Source organism: Taudactylus pleione, unplaced genomic scaffold (genome assembly GCF_031769625.1).
Source record: "Taudactylus pleione unplaced genomic scaffold, aTauple2 ptg000092l, whole genome shotgun sequence".
NCBI lineage: Eukaryota > Metazoa > Chordata > Amphibia > Anura > Myobatrachidae > Taudactylus > Taudactylus pleione.
In genome coordinates this window covers 6,373,129-6,390,591 of record NW_028284494.1, presented here as the reverse complement: position 1 = coordinate 6,390,591, position 17,463 = coordinate 6,373,129, and the positions used below count along the sequence as shown (strand labels likewise).

General features: G+C 47.3%; 1 protein-coding gene across 5 annotated transcripts in view; it reads left to right on the top strand.

Moving 5' to 3' along the window:
* Positions 1-17,463, top strand: part of DDX4 (DEAD-box helicase 4) — a 366,926-nt gene that overhangs the window by 186,433 nt on the left and 163,030 nt on the right. For 3 of the 5 annotated variants that reach the window (XM_088469406.1, XM_088469405.1, XM_088469404.1), the window contains 3 exons: positions 7,453-7,524; positions 13,715-13,759; positions 13,953-13,994. In XM_088469406.1, coding sequence (XP_088325532.1) covers positions 7,453-7,524; positions 13,715-13,759; positions 13,953-13,994 — 159 coding nt within the window. The remainder of the gene's footprint in view (positions 1-7,452; positions 7,525-13,714; positions 13,760-13,952; positions 13,995-17,463) is intronic. The other 2 variants (XM_088469409.1, XM_088469408.1) reach the window with 1 other exon arrangement.

Sequence of the window (17,463 nt, the reverse complement as noted above, 5' to 3'; positions counted from 1 at the left end):
GCCACAGGCACCTCAGTTAGTTGGTGCCTGGCCGGAGTCGGGTCACCCTGTAACGCAGCCCCTAAGTTTTTTTTTTTTTAGTTTATTTTTTACACTCTTCAGAGTGGCAGCATCAGACTGTCCATTGTGCGTCCAAGCTGCCGCTCCTACACCCCGCCGGCGCTGCGATGCCAGTATAGATCTGGGGATCGCAGTGGGACCCCAGAGTCTGTACTAGCCGGACTCTGGCGGAATCTCTAGGCTGCTGCCGGATCGCCGGGGGAACAGTGAAGTCGCGGGTGCATGCAGCTTTCAGTCTCTGGGGACAGACAGGAGGTGCTAGCGGTTGCGGCGGGCTCCCCCTCTATGCAGGCATACCTCGCGTGTCCACTAGACCACCAGGGAATATAGTGGGAGCCGGCATCCCGGGGGTTAAATGCTAGCCAGGGGGGAGAGCCTTCCATGTCTAGCGTCTCCTCAGCTCAGCGCGCCTTTCCAGCGCATGGTCTGGCGACGCTGAGCTGCTTCCTCCTGCGGCCGTTCTTCCTCTGAGGTATTCGGCGGCCATCTTTTCTATCAAGAGGCAGCGCAGATTTCGGGCAGCCAAGTGGACCGTTCCTCCTGTGTACCTCTCCCCTGGTGGTAGGACAGTGTACACAGCACTATAGCCCTCCCAGACACTGAATCTGGGCAGGTTGATTGTAGTGTAAAGGTGCAGTGAGTATAACTTTCTGCATTGTATGTGACTTGCTAGTGCTGACTGTGCTTTATTTCTACTTACTGTCAGTCTATACCTATCCCTTGTATGGGAAGGGCTTTTCTTGGATCTCACTTATATAAATTCATGTATTGTGAGGTCGGTCACATACGGTTGCGCGCTACACGGTGCCATATCTGTGGGCTTGTGTGCTGCACGCTTGGGGATGCGCCAGGAGTAAATCACTGAACTTCCCCATTGCATTGATATATCTGTGTGTGTGTGTATATATATATATATATTTTTTTTTTTTTTTTACCGTCTGACGAGGAAGTTGAGCGTTCCGCGGCTCCCACTCTGTTTTTCTGCAGGCGCTATGTTGTAGGTGTTAATCAGGAGGATTTATCACAGGATGGGCTGTGTGTGTGTGGTGCCAGCAGTTACCTGGTCCCTCTAACCCCCCAATTTCGCAAGAACCTCCTTGGGCGGTGTTTTCTCAGGTGCTGGCTTCCATCGCGGACCGATTGGCGGTCCCGACTACCCTTCCCCCTAGGGGATTACCCCAACCAGCCACCCCCCCCTCCCCTTCTCAGGGTATACCGCATCTATTGCAGTCTCCTCAGCGCACCTTTTCAGCGCATGGAAAGTATATGTATTTTCAGTCCCCTCCGGCGACACAGCAGTCCGTCATTCCCTTTCTATGTCTACCTCAGACGGGTCAACCACCATGGGTGAATGTGTTATCCAATTCAGTCCAGAGTTTTGCGGACTCATCTTCAGCCTTTCAATCTATGCAGCGAAGTGGCAAGCCTCAGAAGGCGTCGTCCCAGTCTGTGCAGGTATCAGACTCTGAGGCATCCTCAGATGATGGGGAATTGCTTGAGGACTCTGACTCTGATTCCCCGGTCCGGGAGGTGGAAACTAAATCTTCCATTAATGTGCCGCCATTGGTTAGGGCTGTGCGGTCTATTCTTAATATAGAGGATGACGCACCAGCTCCTAAATCCAAGTATCCAAATTTCAAACAGACAAAAGTGACTTCGGCTGTTCTTCCCCTATCTGACCAGCTGACTGACCACATGGCGGAGGCCTGGCAATCGTCTAGTAAGAGGTTCCAGCCGCAGAAACGTTTAGCGTCTAGTTATCAGTTTCCTGCAGGTCATTGCAAAAAGTGGGAAACTCCGTCCGTGGTGGATTCTCATGTTACTCGCTTAATCAAAAGCGCTACTTTGCCTTGGCCGTACATTTCCTCCCTAAAGGATCCCACAGACAGGAAAGTGGAGACTTGTTTAAAATCAATTTATTCTCCCTCCGGGCCAGTGGACCGTCCGTCCATTGCCATCTCTTGGGTGGCTAAGGCCGTTGAGAGCTGGACCAATTTTCTGGAAGATACTTTTCCAGAGGATGCTTCAGAAATGCAGAGAGCTTTAGTGGGACAGATGAGGGATGCCGCTTCCTATATTGGAGAAGCGTCTTCTGACTTCCAGAGTATCTGCTGCAGCGTTGTCTGCTCGCCGGTCTTTTGTGGCTGCGTTCTTGGAGAGTGGACGCTGATTCCAAGAAAGGACTGGGAGCCTTACCTTTTAATGGGGAATTATTTGGCCCAGACCTGGACAAAATAGCGGATACCTAGGCTAAGTCTGTCAGCTTTTATCCCTGCGGCAGCTGCACCTTCTAAGTCTAGGACCTCTGCATTTTGGTCCTTTCGTACTCTGGGAAAGTCCAAGGGACAGTCCTTCCCGAGGCAGTCGGCGACTAAGGCCACCTCTAAGCCTAAGAAATAAGTGTGGGGCGCTAGACTCCTTTCTTCCAAGCCGGCGGATAAACCTTCTGCCTGATGGGACGGGCCTCCCCCTGTTGGTACAACACCACCATGGATGCCTGGGTTCGAGAAGTGGTATCTCATGGGTACGCCCTCTCTTTTTGTCACAGACTTCCCCATCAGTTCTTCTGCACGAGTCCTTCTTAGGACAAGACCAGGGCCTTGCAGATTCAGGAAGCGATAGACTCCTTGCTGAAAACAGGGGTCATTGTTCCCGTTCCGCCTTCTGAACGCAGCACGGGTTACTATTCTACTCTATTTCTGGTGCAGAAACCCATGGGGTCTCTTCGCCCTATCCTCAATTTAAAGTCGCTGAGCAAGTTCCTCAGATTGCCCAAATTCAGGATGGAAACTTTGTGTCCCATCATTCTGGCTATGGAACCTGGTGACTACATGGTCTACCTGGACATCCAGGACTCCTGCCTTCATGTTCCTATAGCGCCTTCACACCAACGGTACCTGAGGTTTGCTATATTTCAACACCACTACCAGTTTCAGGCTCTGCCCTTTGGCCTCTCCACAGCTCCAAGGGTATTCACCAAGATTATGGCTGTCTTGGCCGCCCATCTACGGAGCCAGGGTATACGGCTTTTGCCGTATTTGGGCGACCACCTCTTGTTGGCAAACTCTCCGCAGCTACTGCTTCAACATCTCCACCTGACGATCGCTTGTCTGCAAGCGCACGGGTGGTTGATAAATTGGAAAAAGTCCTCCCTGATTCCATCATAACGGATGGTTCATTTTGGGAGCCCTGCTGGATTCTCATCAGCAAAAGATTTTTCTGACTCCAGAAAAGATTTCCTCCTTACAACTGCGGGTGCGCAGTTGCTTGAAGAGTTGCAGAGTGTTCACTCGGCAATGAGAGTTCTGGGGTCCATGGTGTCGACATTAGACGTGGTGGAGTATGCCCAGTTCCATTCCAAGCCCCTGCAGGGGCTGATTCTAAACAAATGGAACGGGTTACCACATCGGATCAGGACTCAGATGCTGGCGTTGTCTCCGGAGGTGCCCTTGTCGCTAGCTTGGTGGCTTCAGACATCTCATCTTTCCAAGGGTCGCCCCTTTTGGATCCCGGACTGGGTTCTGCACACGACAGATGCCAGTCTCCGGGGTTGGGGAGCAGTAACATGTCTACTTTCACTTCAGGGCCGATGGACTGCGGAGGAAGCGGTTCTCCCCATTAACATTCTGCAACTTCGGGCCGTGTACAGGGCCTTCCAGTTGTACGGTCACGCTCTTCAAGCAAGGGCCGTGCAGGTTCAATCCGACCACGGTGGCATACATCAACCATGGGGGGGGGGGGGGGGGACTCTCAATCGAGCAGCGATGTTAGGTGTCACGCATCCTGGCCTGGGCGGAGTGTCACCTTCCGGCCATCTCGGCAGTCTTCATTCCAGGAGTCCTCAATTGGGAGGCGGACTTCCTCAGACGTCACGACGTGCATCCCAGGGAATGGTCGCTTCACCCAGAGGTATTTCAACTACTCGTGGACAGATGGGGACTGCCGGAGGTGGACCTTATGGCCTCTCGTCACAATCACAAGCTGCCCCTGTACGGGTCCTGGACAAGAGACGCCGGCGCAAGCGCTGTATGTGAAATGGACATTTCAGCTGGCGTATCTATTCCCTCCGATATCCCTGCTGCCTCGGGTACTTCGGAAATTCAAGCAGGACGGCGGCACACTTCAGTTGGTGACTCCGGCTTGGCCCAGACGTCCTTATACTCCAATCTTCGGAGCCTCTCCATCGACGCTCCGTTCCTTCTTCCTCAACGTTGGGACCTGTTGTCTCAGGGACCTCTGGGTAGTCTCTTTGACAGTGTGGCTCTTGAGACATCAGTCTTAAGGTCACAGGGTTTTTCCAGCTCTGTCATCAGCACGATGCTGCAGGCGCGCAAGCCTGCTTCCGCCAGGATTTACCGCAGCGTGTGGCATACTTATTTTCAGTGGTGTGAGTGCAGAAAATACGATCCGCAGGCGTTTCATGTTTCTAGGGTTTTGGCATTCCTTCTGTCTGGTTTGGAACTAGGTTTACGCCTAGCTTCTTTGAAAGTTCATGTGTCTGCACTATCTGTGTGGTTCCAGCGTAGGATCGCTACTTTGCCAGATGTCTGCACCTTTTTCCAGGGGGTTCTCAGGATTCAGCCTCCCTTTGTTCCCCCTGTGGCTCCTTGGGATTTGGCGATGGTGCTTCGGGCCCTGCAGGGTCCTCAATTTGAACCTCTTGAGTCGGTGGTACTCAAATGGTTGACGGTAAAGACTGCTTTTCTCCTGGCTATTGCTTCGGCCAGGAGGGTGTCAGAATTGGGGGCGCTGTACTGTCGTCCTCCTTTTCTGATTTTTCACCAGGACAGTGTGGTGCTTCGCACTCGCCCGAGTTTGCTTCCTAAGGTGGTTTCTAAGTTCCACATTAATCAGGAAATTGGTGTGACGGCATTTCAGTCGCCTGATCTTTCGGCTGGTGAGGCTTCCTTAGATGTGGTCCGTGCTCTCAAAGTTTATGTGGACCGGACTAGTTCCATTCGGAAGTTGGATTCCTTGTTCGTCCTCTTTGGTTTTCATAAGAGGGGTTGGCCTGCCAACAAATAAACTTTGCCCCGATGGCTTCGTGTAGTTATTTGTGAGGCTTATGCACAGGAGGGTTTGCCTGTTCTGGCCTCTGTTAAGGCTCATTCTACTCGGTCTGTGGGTCCCTCGTGGGCTGCTGGCCGTGGCGCCTCGGCTGTTCAGCTATGTAAGGCGACCACCTGGTCTTCCATCCAGACCTTTCTGAGGTTCTATGCGTTTGACACCTTCGCCTCTCAGGATGCATCCTTCGGGCGCTGGATTCTCCTTTCAGCACAGGAGCGTTCCCTCCTAGTTGAACTGCTTCAACCCTGTGGACCCCCTATGGACCCTGAAGTAGAAAACAAGAGATAGTAAGAACTTACCTTTGTTATTGCTTCATATGGGCTATGTGGCTGGTCACCGGTTTTCAGTCTCCCTTTCCGTGAGTATGGTTCTTGTGTGTTTGTCTTCCTTCTCTGTTTTTTTCTACTCTGGCCTTGGCTACTTACTAACTTGGGTGCCTGTGGCTCTGGGGCAGGGTATAGAGGAGGATGGACCCAGTGCATCCTGGGAGTAGCAAAAGCTTTAACTGCGTGGTGCCCATGGATCCAGATTCAGCTATACCCCAAGGTCTACCCTGTGGACCCTATGGACTTCGTAGAAACAGAGATAACAAAGGTAAGTTCTTACCATATCTCTTGTTTTTCCTGACTTAGCTCCTCTATATCTGATGCATACCCCCTACCCCCCTTCCCCGAGACATGCATGGTCTTTGGTCCAAATAGTCCACAGGTGGCCCTGCTCGCAATCTTAGATTTGACAGAGGACCTGGACATCGGGGACTGCCCTTGAATTTTGTATACAAATAATTTTCTGATGTTTGAATAGAAGATGTAGTGAACTTATTTGGTAATTTTAACTTTTCATTGATTTCTTTACATTTGTTGGCAACTGCTGTATTCCTTTCATTTTAGATAAGCTCTTCCTTTCATTGCATCCTGTTTAGTAGCAGTGAAAGAATGGGATACCCTTTTAGCCAAATATAAAAACTATTTATATTGTTCATGTAAATAATAGACCTATATAATTAACTTTAAAACCGTTTTAAATTGTGACTATTGGTTTTTTATCACTTGACTATTTTTACCAAATTTTTTAAAACCACATGTCAATATTTTTGAGCCATTTTGATTCCCCAATGACAACACGTTTCACAGTGGCAATAGATCAACCAGTGACATTACCCTCATCCCAGTGCCCATAAGTCAGCATTAAAAACTCATGCAGAGGTCAGCAATAGAGCTCAGAGGGGCAATCTACAATGCCTTTCTCATAGGATGCCACTGTCTGTGAAAGCCTTAGCTGGCTGCAGTCGCATCCCATGTGGCTGCGCCAGGTAAGTGGTTAAAGGTTTTAGAATGTGTTGGTGTGAGCTACAACATTGATTTGGATTGTCCTTTTTTGTGTGCTTTTCATTCTTTCATTGACGCAATAAAAGCAGATGGTTTGTGAATGAGCCTTAAGCTGGGTACACACGTAAATATTTTCTGTCCAACCTTCTGTTCCCGGTGGTACGAAATAAGGTTCTTGGATACAGAAGGTTAATTAAGCGACACATACCAGTATCTTAAAAAAAGATATAATTTATTACAAGAAATAACAAGATATTAAAGAATAATAGTTATTTAGCTTCGGAATATAAAATGATTATACGATCCTGGGTCTATTTCAGAAATAGCTGGACGAACAATTTCCTGGCCACCAACTGCAGTCTGGTCCAGACATAGGGCAGGCCACTGGTATCTCCTTTGTTCTTCGTTTATATAGTATCCTACTTGTCATACCCATCTAACTCTTACTAATATGGGCATAAACATACTTCAAACTACTCTATTGGTTAACTACTGATAGACTTTCTAAAACTTAACGCAAGCGTACATCGCAGTAGACAACGCCTTGTGGATTTATGACTTGTCTGCTTTCCACATTCCATAAGAACCATGAATAGAAATGGCTGTCAGTAGCCATTTTGCTCTCCCAATACACCATCCAACTAGTTGATGGGTTGGAATGAAAATCTGGTAAGGTATGATAAGGCAAATGACAATCAGCAATTTGCTCCCAAACGCCGGAAAATGAACAAAAACAGTTTGAACAAATTGTTTAGATCAAACATTAAGCAAACTTGTATGAACGACCATTTTCGTCTGTTTTCTGGCATTTAGGAGCAAATTGCTGATCATCAGTTACTCCCATACCTTACCAGATTTTCTTTCCAACCAATCGATTAGTTGGATGGTTGGACAGAAAATCTTTGTGTGTATGCAGCATTAGTACAGCTTAGATGGAGGATCTGTGTGTATTTCTGTGTTTTATTTTTTTTTTTTCCCCCCCATCTTTGTCAATTAGGCTTTAACAATGAAAACTCTGGCTTTGGATCAAGAGGAAGAAGAGGAGGCCGGGGAGGTTCATTCAATTCTGGTGAGTTTATATTTTTTATTAACTACAGTACCATCTCAAGATTGCGTTCCATGTGCATATACATAATACTGGCTAAATTATGAACATTAGTTGATTTTATGCTATATGGCTGTTACGCAGAGAGTGCGAACATATCTGAATCTGTAAAAGCGAAGGTATGCAGAGACTATCTGATGTACTTTGAACGACGTTGGATGATTGGCACTCGCAGCAGTGTTGTGAGCATTAGCAAAACGGCTGCCCTGGTGAATTGTTAGAGAGCGGCAGTTAGTGTACACAGAATGGACCAGCAGACAAAACCTGGGTCTGAGCGCAAGGCCTGTGGTCGTTAGTGGGTACTGGATGCTGTTTAAATGGAGAGTGGTCAGACTTGTTCGGTCCCACAGACAGGCAACCGTGCATCAAATTATTGATATTCTGAAACTGATCAATTAAGATGGCCTCTTGGAGTACAGTATGCCGCTCATTACATCTGGAGCCCTCTGCCAGGCTGATGAGTCAAGATGATGATAAAAGAAATCCATGCTTTTGTGCAGGTGTCACCATATCCTCACCCTACCATTTGCATGGTGTAATTGATAACATGATTTGTCAGACCACATGACCAGTTTCCAATCATCTACTATCCAACATGTGTTGCTGAGCAAACTAGAGGAGTTTCACTGTTTGCAGTAGACTGCAATGACGTAGGGACAGGACTTGTGCTTCTGTAACCCGTACGATATAATGTGCAGCGTACTGTTATGACCTCTACTGGTCGCATTCACTTTACGCTGTCGACAGATGGCATAATCCACTTTATGCCTATGTAGTTTTATGTATGATCCCTCCACTTGGCTCCGGAAACTGACACTTCACATGCGCAGTGTTAGATTCTCAGAAGACGTCTTTAGAAAATGTAAAAGACTCCTCCGATGTGGCCGGGATGTGACTCCAGGGACATTCAGTACCTAGCAGGGATACTTAAATTAAGTTAGTCAGTCGCAATATGGACTGCTTGCGGCACTGCCGCGATCATTGTTACATAAACCTCTAAATCTTAATGGTTGCAGAGGTGGGTATTCACTAATGAGTGTAAATTGTCATTTAGCTTTGATTAATCCTGTCACACCTACAGACCATTAGTCATCTTGATTAATGATTACGGGATTACAAGCCGAATAGAAATTAAATTTAAAAAGTTTTATTAGTCACTTGCTAAGAACAAAGATTTGCTCACATGTATGTTTTAATGTGTTTGAATGATTTCACAAACTATAGAAATCTACATGTATGTTCATGTGTGTTAGGAACTTTTTTTTTCTCTTCAGGGTCCATAGGGCTGCACAGTTAGACAATGGGGTGTAGGTGGTACTTGGAGGACCGGACACAAACAGCAAAGCTTTATCCTGTCCCAGGATGCTCTGGTCCTTCCCCCTATACTCCGCCCACAACCTGAGGGCAACTCCGTTTCGTTGGTGTCTGGCAGGAGCTGGACCACCGTTAGAACAGGTTAAGCAGCCCAAACTTTATTTTAATGATTTAACTTTTTTTTTTTTTTTCATTTTTACTAAGTGCAGCAGCGCTAGACAATTCTCTGGATGTCTGCATTGCTGCTCCATCACCCTTCCGCGGCGCTGCGACACCAGCCCTCAGCTAGGTACTAGGGGGACCTAGATAGCAGTCTCCTCAGACCCCAGCCGGAACCTCAAAGGGACAGGCAAGGTGGATCCTCACTTGTGGGGAGACCCACGTCTATGCACAGTCTTTCCTCAGGAGATAGGCCAGAGGTTCTGATGTGGACACCAGTTCGTCCGGGAGTCCACTAGACCACCAGGGCATTACTGTACTGGCATAGGGCACAGATTAAGGCCAGGGACCCGGTGGTTGTCAGCATAGGGGAGAAGACTTTCTCCCTTCGGCGCCATTCCACTGCAGTATTTCCGCCCCTAAACTACTCCTCCCTCACCCTCCCCCCTCTCTCAGACTCACGGCAGCCATTTTCAGGTCTCTGGTAACGCTAGGTCCGGTCTCCCTGTATACCTCTCCCAAGGTCCAGGTTTATACAGCGCTTTATCCTACCAGCCACTGCGGTCTGTGTAGTTGATTTTAGTGCCCACTGCAGTTAGATTGTATAATCTGCATTGTATGTGACTTACAATATCGCTGCTGTCTTTCTTTTTTTTTCTCAAATGGTCAGCTTATACCTTTCCCTGTTTATCAATATAACCCTGGAATACTGAAGTATAGGGGGTTCATTGTACCTCACATCTCCCTATATTTGTAAGGGCTGTCACATATGTATCTGTGTTGTGCACTACATTGTTCCATACTGCACATATATCTGGATTGCTCTCTGCACTGTGCCAGATTGTGTGATACATTCTTGCAGCTTTGTCTGACGAAGGCAAGAATAACAAGCATTTTATATGAAGGCTGTAGACAGCACCACAGTACAACAGTCTTTATCACACAGTTTAGCAGAACTCAAGTCGTATTTGATACTCCCAATGGATATATTAGGCATCAGCTCAACCTTAAGTAAAATAGCTGATGGCAAGTAGCCTATATAAACAATTAGCAAGACAAAAATAGCGTGACTGCGACCTCTGGTGTCCCAAGTCCGTAAACTTATGACAGATGTGTGTTAAATATAACAACGATTTTATTTAGTAAAAACAAATCAGGCATAAAATATATTCCATAAAATATCACGGTAAAAATACGCTAGAAGTAGGTGTAATAATAAATCGGCACTAAAATCAGACACTGCTGCACTGGTAGTCAAATAAAACCGCACTTTTTTATTTTTTAAAGGGAAAATTTAAATGTATTTTTAAAAAAAAAAAAATAGATAAATATAAGAAATAAAAGATGAGTAAGATGGTAATTTTTCAAGAGACAGTGGTGCAGTCTGGGAAGGGCCAACGCGTTTCATCAGACTATCAAGGGTGTGCACACCCTTGATAGTTTATCTGACGAAACGTGTTGGGCCCTTGTAACCAGAAATAAACAAACTTATAAAATGTACAGAATCATTAAAATGCACTGTCATCAAAATTCACAGTAAAAGCAGGTATACTCTCCTTATGGCTTATGCACCAGTGGGTGTTCTCCCAGAATGCCATTCAGTCCTTACTGCTCTCAGGGATTATAATTCCGGTCCCCTCACAGCGAGGAAAGGGCTTTTCTACCCCTTTGTTAGTTCAGAAGCCCAATGGGTCTCATCGGCCTATCCACAATCTCAAGTCTCTGAACAAGTTTATCAGAGTACCCAGGTTTCGTATGGAAACCTTACACTCTATTGTCCTGACTATGGAGCCTGGGGACTTTATGATGTCTTTGGATATTCAAGACTCTTACCTGCATGTACCTATAGCGCCTTCTCATCAGCAGTATCTCCGGTTTGCTATACTACAGCAACATTACCAATGTCAGGCTCTGCCCTTTAGGCTTCCTACGACTCCTTTACCATGAGCATGGCAGTTATGGCGGAAGAGTCTTGCATTCTCACATAGGCCCAATGTCCTCTCCCGGCCATCTCGGCAGTGTTCATACCGGGATTCTCAATTGGGAAGCAGATTTCCTCAGCCGTTACGAAGTGCACGTTGGAGGGTGGTCTCTACACCCAGAGATCTTTCAGCTCCTGGTGGACAGGGGGCCCACCGGACGTGGCCCTCATGACCTCATACCACAAGCTTCCGGTGTACGGGTCCAGGTCGAGGGATCCCGAAGTAGCCTTCAGAGACGCTTTGTAAGTGAAGTGGACTTTCCATCTGGCGTACCTCTTCCCTACAGTCTCCCTTCTTCCTCGGGTCCTTCGGAAATTCAGGCATGACTGGGGTGTGCTACCAGAAGGTTTGACCCTCAGATTTTTCAGGTTTCTAGTATCCTTGCCTTTCTTCAAGCTGGATTGGATCTCAGACTCCGCCTGGCTTATCTGAAAGTGTTGTCTCTGCTCTGTCCATCTGGTTCCATTATAAAATTGCTCCACTACCGGATGTTCACACCTTCCTTCAAGGTGGCCTCCATATTCAAAACACTTTGTCCCTCCAGTGGCTCCGTGGGATTTGTCAGTGGTTCTCCAAGCTCTTCAGGCCCCTCTGTTTAAACCCCAGGAATCGGTAGATGTCAAATGGATCTCTGTAAAGACTTTTTTTTTTTTTTTTTTCTTGCGATCGTGTCTGCCCTTGGGGCGCTCTTCTGGGCCATTTCTGAACTTTCATTCAGTTAGGACTGTTCTTCGAACGCACCCTGGCTTCCTTCCCAAGGTGGTCTCTCGTTTCCACCTTAATGAGGAATTTGTGATTCTGGCCTTCCAATCACCAGACCTCTCGGCAGGTGAGGCCTCCTTGGATATGGTCCTTGCTCTGGAGATCTACGTGAACCGTACTAGTTCTATCAGCAAAACGGATTCACTCTTTGCACTATATTGATTCCACAGGAAGGGCTTGCCAGCTAACAAACATACGTACTCTGGCCAGACGGCTTTGCATCTCACAGGCTTACACGCAGGCTGGCCTTCCTGTGTCGGAAACTGTCTCTACCATTTCTCCATTTCTCTCACCCACCGTGGCGCCTCTGCCAAACAACTATGCAAGGCGGTCATGTGATCTTCTGTCCACACCTTTCTTAGGTTCTATGTCTTTGATACCTTTGCCTTTCGAGATGCTTTGTTTGGATGTCGGATTCTCCTCTCAGTTGAGGAGCGTTCCTGCCCTTGAACAATGCTATGGGACATCCCCATTGTCTCCCTATAAAGCCCTTTGGACCCTGAAGAAAAAAAATTATGGTAGACTTACCTTTGTTAACTCTTTCTTCGAAGTCCTTGGAGTCCACAGGGTACCCGCCTTCACACACCTGGCTTCTATGGGTTTCTTCTCTTGGTCACCAGTTTGTTTCTCTGTTGTGATTAACTGTACCAGTCTTCCATCTCTTTCATGTTGCTCCTTGGGCTTCTTTACAAACTGATTCTCTGTGGGCGGGCTATAGGGGGGGGTAAGGACCGGAGCATCATGGGACAGCAAAAGCTTTTAACTGTTGGTGTCTGATCCTCCTATCCACCACCTACTTCCCATTGTCTCCCTGTTGACCCTATGGACTTCGAAGAAAGAGACTTAACAAAGGTAAGTCTACCATAACTCTCTTTTTTTTTTTTTTTTTTGGTTCCCTACCCTCAAATACCACCATGCACATGTATATGTGCTTTGCTGACTGATTTTAGTCCTGGTGACTAACTCCTGCCTGTGAAGCAGATCTCTTTACCCTGCCCTAAAAGGCACTTTTTGTATATGAGGAGCTATGTGCCGCCTAGGCTAGCTCCCTGCAAATGACACTCGGCTTATTCACCCTTCAGGAGCCAACAGAAAACTAGACTAGCTGCCACACTTATTTGCTAATGTATCTCTACTGTGTGTTCAGCCACCCTCTTTGACGTCTTGATGACATCTTGTCTTCACAAAGTGTGGCTGTATGAGCCTGACACCCTGCTCTATAGTATTTCTGTCACAGCTCTCTAGCAGCAGGGAATACACATGCAGCCAACTTCCAGTTTATAAGCCTGCTAACAGAATGCAGACATTCATGTTCAATGACTTTCTGCTCAAAATAAACAGGTCACAAGTTCTTCATTTTACTACGTTAGATGCTGCTGCTCTCTGGTGGTCACTTCATTATTTTACACATGCCTACATTTCAATTGCTGTACTGAGCTCTACAATCCGAATGAATTTAAAGGCTGTTTGTTTGTTTTTTTCTTTTTCTACACTGTCGTTTCTGCCAATTGCACCAGTGGAATATTATTGCATTGCTCCTGTTCGACTTTGCTATATGTGTCAGACCCTCACTGCAATCTGCATCAGCTACTGTATATTTTTTTTTTAAAATGTGGAACTTTTTGAGTTTCCCCTCTCACCCAGACCCAGCAATCATAAGAAGTGCTCAGGCATGTTCATGGACGCAAGTTCTACACATAGATTTGTTTTATGCTTGGTCTGTATTTATTATGCAGGTATGGCTTTTCCTATAAATATTTCCATATATTTTGTTTGGGCGCAATGGTTTTGCTCTTATATTTTGCAAAAATGTTAATGTTAGACATACATTTGATAATCCCTCTTGACTATGCATAAAACTCTACCATAGTATCTCGCAATAGTACTTCTGAAGCAAAATTCATAATTTTTTTTCACATTTTTATTCTTTGTTTAAGATGACCGTGGTGATACTGATAACGCTAGAGACTTTGGAAGAAGAGGTGAGAAGTTTCTGTTTGGGTCTATGTAATAATGTGTGGTGGGAATAATTGCTATCAGGAAGGTGTAATCTGACAGTTACTATAAGTAGCTCAGTTTTCCAATAGATTAGTTATCCTCTAGTTTTCTCATAGTGATGCTTGCTCCTACACCTAGCATGTTTGGGTTGAGGTCTCATGTACTGATCTATTTTAGGTGATCGTGGTGATACTGACAATAGAAGAGACTTTGGAAGAAGTGAGTCTTTTCTGTCTAGGTCGTAATGTGGGGAGGGATATAATCATGAGCAAGAAGACTTGGGATGAGCCTTAAGCTGGGTACACACTAAACAAAGTATTGTACGATATATAGTTCCGTAGCGAATCGGGTACACAGTGTAGTTTGTACGGTCGATCCATTGTTTATTGCATCGTCCCATCTGCTCTACTGCACGACAGGTGGGACGATGCAATGAACTACACAGTGCTGTTACATGCAGAATGTAACTCATAGCTCCAGATCAGACAGTGTGTACTGTGTACTCAATGTATCGCTGGGTCGTACACTGTGTATCCAGCATTAAGCTGGAAAGATGTAACAAACGATGCAACAGTTTTTCAAATTTCACTTAAGACAAGACTTGCACAGAACACATGATTTCTTCTTCAGGGTCCATAGGCTCCAGAGGGAGACCTTGGGGTGTAGGTGGTGGATCAGTTATCCTGGCACCACGCAGTTAAAGCTTTTCAGCTCTCAGGATGCACTGATCACTCTCCCTATACCCCCGCCCCCGAGCCAAAGGCACCTCAGTTTCGTTGGTGCCCAGCCAGAGCCAGTCACCATTACACCGAGGACTGCTTAGGCAGCCCTAAAGCATTTTATTTTAATTTCTTTCATTTACTTTTTTTCTACTTAGAGCGTGCAGCAGCAGACTGTCGATAGGGCGTCTGCGCTGCCGCTCCGTCACCCCTCCAGTGCTGCGATGCCAGTACAGAGCTGGGGATCTCCGCGGGCATCCAGAGGTCCCTGCTAGCCGGCCCAGTAGAAGGACCCAGACTGCAGCCGGACATAAGGGGACAGGTAAGAGCGGGTCACCGCAGCAGTCATACATCCGGTCTCGGGACAGACCGGAGACGGTGAGTGTGAATTCAGGAAGTGTACCTCTCATCATATCTGGCTGACCTCCTGCTCTTAGCAGAGTCCCCAGAGGTGCTTCAAAGCCATCCACCGTTAACCATTGTTTTTCCTTCACAAGCACAGATGGTTAATCAACTGGAATAAGTCCTCCCTGAATCCTTCACAGAGAATATTTCTTGGATCCCTGCTGGATTCTCAGGATCAGAGAATCTTTCTGACATCTCCACACTTAAACTATGAGTGCTCGGATGTCTCCACAGTCGCCGAGTGTCGATCCACTCAGCAATGTAGGTCCTGGGAACCATGGTGTCCACCTTCAACATGGTGGAATATGCTCAGTTCCATTCCAGGCCTTTGCAAAGGCTGATCCTCTCCAGGTGGAACGGGGTTACCCATCGGATCAAAGCTCAAACGATGGTTCTCTCCGGTGGTGCGTCTGTCTCTATCTTGGTGGCTACAGACCTATCATCTGACCAAGGGTCACCCCTTTTGGATCACGGACTGTGTAATCCTAACAACGGACGTCAGTCGCTGGGGCGCAGTAACCGATCCACACTTCTTTTGGTGCCGTTGAACATTGGTCTAATCAACCCTGCCAATCAACATTTTGGAACTACAAGCTGTCTACAGGGCCCTCAAACTAAACCAGCACTTCATGGAAAACTTGTAAAGGTTCAGTTCGACAACGGTGGCTTACATCAATCATCAAGGAAGCACTCTTAAGTTGGGCAGCAATGACAGAAGTGTCACGCATTCTTACATGGGCCCACCAGGGTTCAGGGTCACCCCCTGACCATCTCTGCAGTGTTCATACCGGGAGTTCCCATTTGGGAAGCGGACTTCCTCAGCCGTCACGACGAGCATCCTGGGGAATGGTCTCTTCACCCGGAGGTGTTTCAACTCCTAGTGAACAGATGGGGCCTCCCAGAGGTGGACCTCATGGCCTCTCGACACCATCACAACCTGCCAGTGTATGGGTCCAGAACAAGAGCTGCCGAGGCAACCTTTGTAGACGCATTCAGTGAAGTGGACCTTCCAGTTTGGGTACCTATTCCCTCCAGTCTCCCTTCTTCCTAGAGTTCTTCGGAAGTTCAAACAAGATGGAGGCACTGTCCTGCTGGTGGCTCCAGCATGGCCCAGACGTCATTGGTACTCAGATCTTCAGCGTCTCTCCATCGACACTTCGTTCCTGCTGCTTCAACGACCGACCTGTTGGCTCAAGGTCCTTGCCTTTACCCGGACCTAGATCTTCTCTTTGACGGCATGGCTATTGAGACCTCCCTCCTGAGGTCCAAAGGATTCACTAGCTCTGTAGTCAAAACCATGCTCAGAGCGCGTAAGCTGGGGGGTGACCCTCTGCCCATGTCAGAATGAGTGACACTTCTGTCATTGCTGCCCCACTTCGAGTGCCTCCTTGATGGTTGATGTAAGCCAGTTGAAATGAACAAATTCTAAAATAAAAAAAATCTTTTAGGGCTTCCTGAGCACATTGTGGCATACGTGTCCCAGAAAATATGACCCCCAGGTGTTTAGAGTTTCCAGAGTCCTGGACTTCCTTCAAGCAGGTTTGGACATTGGGCTTCGCCTGCCCTCACTGAAGGTGCATGTCTCTGCTCTCAGTGTGGTTCCAACGGTGACTTGCTTCGCTACCCGATATCCACACCTTCCTCCAGGGTGTCCTCCATATTCAACCTCCCTTTGTCTCTATAGTGGCTCTTTGGGATTTGGCGGTTGTTCTTCGTGCCCTCCAGGTTCCTCAAGTTGAACCATTAAATTCGGTAGAACTCGGGTGGTTAATAGCTAAGATTCGCTTGCTTTTGGTGTTTCATCTGCCAGAAGGGTGTCAGAATTGGGGGCGCTCTCATGTCGCTCCCCCTTTCTAATCTTCCACAGGGCTGTGCTTCAGACTCGCCCTGGTTTCCTTCCTAAGGTTGTACTAGTTTCTACATTAATGAGCAAATTGTAGTCACGGCCTTTCAATCACTGGACCTCTTGGCAGGCGAGGCCTCTTTTGGATGTGGTCTGTGGCCTCAGGATGTATGTGGACCGTACTAGTCCCCTTCTGAAACCGAACTCCCTATTTGTGCTATATGGATGGCCAGCCAACAAACAAACATTGGCTAGATGGCTTCGCATGACTAACTCACAGGCTTACATGCAGGCAGGCCCTCCTGTGCCGGCTTCTGTTACTGCTCATTCTATTTGTTCTGTGGGTCTTTCGTGGGCAGCTCGCCTTGGCGCCTCAGCTAAACAGCTTTGTAAGGCGGCCACGTGGTCCTCTGTCCATACCTTACTGAGGTTCTATGCCTTCAATACCTTCGTCTCACAGTATGCTTCCTTTGGGCGCCGGACTTGCTTTGGGACATCCCCAATGTTTCCCTGTGGAGCCCTATGGATCCTGAAGAAGAAATGAGTTATGGTAAAACTTACCTTTGTTAACTCTTTCCTCGAAGTCCATAGGGTTCACAGGGCACTAGCCCTGACACACCTGGCTTCATATGGGCTATGTTTCTGGTCACCGGTTTCCTGTCTCCTTCTCTGTGAGAGTGTGATTCTTGCGTGTACCAGTCTTCCTTCTCTTCTCCTCCTT